This window comes from Condylura cristata, unplaced genomic scaffold (assembly GCF_000260355.1).
Source record: "Condylura cristata isolate star-nosed mole 26May11 unplaced genomic scaffold, ConCri1.0 scaffold00014, whole genome shotgun sequence".
Classification (NCBI taxonomy): Eukaryota; Metazoa; Chordata; class Mammalia; order Eulipotyphla; family Talpidae; genus Condylura; species Condylura cristata.
Genome location: NW_004567115.1, coordinates 27145261 through 27148938, shown reverse-complemented (window position 1 = coordinate 27148938; position 3678 = coordinate 27145261). Strand labels below are relative to the sequence as shown.

The window sequence follows — 3678 nt, the reverse complement described above, 5'->3', positions numbered from 1 at the left end:
GGCAGATTGACTGAAATGCACTGCTGAGGGGAGCAGTGGGTGACAGAGGAGAGGTCTGCTGTGCCAGGTGGGTCAGTTCCCTGGCTGGGAATTGAACTTGTGCTGCAGTGGCTGCGGATAGCTTCACAGTGCTACAACTTCACTCCCAGTATTGGGAGGCCCCAATACAGTAGCATTTTTTGATAACAAAGTCAGCATTGTGAAAAGATTATTCCCCAACTACTTTTTCATAATCTAATGTTTTCAGATATGTGTAACACTATGCCACTGTAGGTCTTAGCTGCAGCCCTTATAGAAGATACATCACTTGGGCAATGCTTAAAAAAATCTTATTTACACACATATGCATAAAAATATTTTCCATTTTAGTGGTTAAGGCATGGATTTTAAGGTGAGAACACTCAATTTCAAATCCTAGTTCATCAATCATTTTCCATGTGCTCCTAAGCACATTACAGAACTACTCTGAACCTCATGTTCTTTGTCAGATATCTCATAACACTGTGATAAGAGTTAAATAAAAGTTTTTGACAGGAATTTTAACTCTGATGATCTAAATCTAAACTTGTTTCTCTGACACTTTTATAATTTATGATTATAAATTATAAATTTATAAATAGTTAACACTTAAAGCTCTATTAAAAATTTATTATACCGAATTTAATGTTTGCTTTAGTAAAAAAGGAATACAAAATATTTGAAAACTCTGATTATTAATTAGATTAATTAAGGGTAGCATCTACCTTTTATCAAGAAAGCTACTGAACTTTCAAAGGACAATGCTTTGCTTTCATTCAGAGTACTTTTTCTAATTCCCAAAACAGACTACCAATTCTAAAAGAAAGACAAGTAACAAGAGTGAGTGCTAAAATCAAGCCTGAATTTTCTCTCCATAAATCCCAGTATTTACATTTAAGAATAATACAATTCTTTCACTAAGTACATTGTTAGATCAATGCTATTCAACTCAACTTCCTATGATGTCATAAAAGCTCTTCATCTGTCCTATCCAATATGGTCTTCACTAGCCAAACGTGGGTAACTAAACACTTAGAATGTGACTAGTACAACTAAGGAAAATAAATTTTCAATTTTATGTAATTTTAATTAATTTTAGTAGCTGTATGTGTAGCTACCAAAGTAGTGCAGCTTCAGAGAATAGGACAGTAAAAAGGAAGCGTGAGGCATGCTAGAAAGGCATGTGGCTGCTCCAGACAGAAGTCTGCAGTGGATTTAATGCAGAACCCTATACTGTAGATTCGCAATAGTTTAAATCACCGGCATTCTACAACAGATGAAAGAGTGAGTCACCCCAATCCAAGTAGAAACAAAGACAAGGGAGATGAGAAACAGAAGTACTGTAAAAATCTGCTCTTCTTAGAAGTTGTTAAAGAACTACTTTTAGAATTTTAATTACAACTGTGAATGCATCAGATTGTAATAGCAGTCTATGGCAATACTACCCTGAAGGTGCCCAATCTCCTCTGATCTCGGAGGCTAAGCAGAGTCAGGCCTGGTTAGTACTTGGTGGGAGAACAGCAATAAATATGAACGGCAATAAACATGTTCAAACTATAAAATACACACTGAGGCAAAACAGAAAAAGTCAAAAAAGAAACAGTTATTAAGGTGTATGGATACAGAGAAATTAAAAAATAGAAACTCATGCGAATTCAGAAATTTCTAGCTCATAACAGCTTTAGTATGCCAGGTCACTAGTTTTCAATTGGAGGTGGTTTTTGACAGTATAAGTGGACATTTCTGTCTGTCACACACAGAGCAGGGGACACTACTGATATATATATGGCACATAAAGATCATGAATGCTGCCAGTGCATAGCACAGTCCCCTACAACAGACTTACCTGGCCCCAACCTCCACTAGAGTGGGCACTGTTATCTAAAATGCAGCAGAGTTTAATGAGATATTTTAAAGTTTCTAGACACAATGAAATCTGATTTCATCTCAAACTGCTGGCAGCAACAGTCTTTCAAGAAACTTAAAACATTATAAAGTAGAAGCATACTAGATTATTTGTAAATTTATCAATTTCTGTTTCATCTAAGTATTCTGATCTGTTAGCTCCATGTAAATAGGACTAGGGCAATCTTGATTTTTGCTGTACTTTGACTGCCTGAGCAATATAGCAGGTTTACAAATACTCATAATTGGACAAATGAAGAGAAATACTAACTGGACTTCTCTTTCCAATATGGCTCGATCATTGTAGCCAGTGGTGTTAGAAATTACAAAGTATCTTTGGTTCCAGACAGAATTATTTCTCACATCTTCTTTGAGAAGTTGGTCTACATACTGCAGTTCATTATCCCAAAGTTTAAATTCCTAAATGAAAACAAAAAAATAAAAACTCCAACTAGAAATGGTCCATTATGTATAGACAGGAAAAAATAAAACTTCACAAAGCTAAGTAAGCAGAACTGAAGATAAGACATTCTCCATATATTTGAAGGAAAGTGAAGAGTTACAGGTCTAAAAATGGAGGGGAAAAACATCAAAGACAAGAATGGTCATAAGGAAGGAGAAAAACCAGGAAGAAAGTAGCCAAGGTCGTTTATAATTCAATACCATTTCCTTAAAAACAAATTAAGTACCAAAACAGCAAATTCGTTTAGAAAATTTATGCTTTCCATCAAATTTGTTTAATTAAAAACATTTTTGGTGAACTGTTCCTCGTATAATGAAAAATGCAAAAAGTAACAGTCACTGGAAATAATTCAAAGGGAACAACACTAAAATTGTTTTCTAGAATAAGTAAAATGTCTAAAGTGGGAGTTACAACTATTCTATTCAGGAGTTAGCATAAAATTTTAACAAATGGGCAGAAATAAAATACTTGATAGTTACTGTAAAATCATATTCCAAAGTTCATGTATGCAAAAACCTTAATATGAAATTTGGTCTTATTAGTTAAAATAGTTGCATTAGAAGTTTACAACTACTTTTTCTATTCCATGTGATAATAAATATTTGCTATGACACAATCAAACCTAAAAATACTTAAAAATTACTATTATTCTTTACTCACATGAAGTAATTTACAAACATACCCAAAGAAATTACAGATGTAACACGAAAGATGTCAGATTTTAATTAAGCTTTTTAATAATTCTTAATCCTTATATATTTTATAAAATGGCCTATATCTGGTTTTGTTTAGTAGTATACTCACAACTTAACTGTAATTTTAATTATTTAATTGTTAAAAAATAAAAATCTAAAAAGCCTTGTAATAAGAAAGGCAATACCTGAATAACCCATTGTCGATGCTGCCAGGCATGGTAATTCTTTGCATCCTGATTAAGAATGTCAGCAATAAACTCAAGCTCCTGAGATGGATCCTTTAGCCATTCCACTAATACTCGCCTATGATGCCTAAATCCAGTGAAAAAGAGAGAAGCTTTGTGTTAATTTCCCCCAAGAAGTAAAGTACCAGCTGCATGTGTTATACTAGGTGACAAAGAAATCATCAAGAAATAGTCATCTCTAATCTCCAGGCTGTAGTGAGGAAAAATGGTAACATAAAAGAAACAGTAAGAAAAAATACAACGAGGATATCGAGTAAGAGTTGAGAAACATAAAACAGTGATTTGTGTATAAAGTTAAATTGGGTACAGGAGCCCTCTCTGGTGGTGCAGCGGACTAAAGCACAGCAATAAG

At 33.8% G+C, this 3678-nt stretch overlaps 1 protein-coding gene across 1 annotated transcript in view; it reads right to left on the bottom strand.

The window, feature by feature from the left end:
- FNTA (farnesyltransferase, CAAX box, alpha) overlaps positions 1-3678 on the bottom strand; it is a 22341-nt gene that overhangs the window by 4248 nt on the left and 14415 nt on the right. Inside the window, exons 4-5 of the mRNA XM_004682477.2 lie at positions 3267-3393; positions 2195-2343 (exon numbers count right to left, since the gene is read on the bottom strand). Coding sequence (XP_004682534.1) covers positions 2195-2343; positions 3267-3393 — 276 coding nt within the window. The remainder of the gene's footprint in view (positions 1-2194; positions 2344-3266; positions 3394-3678) is intronic.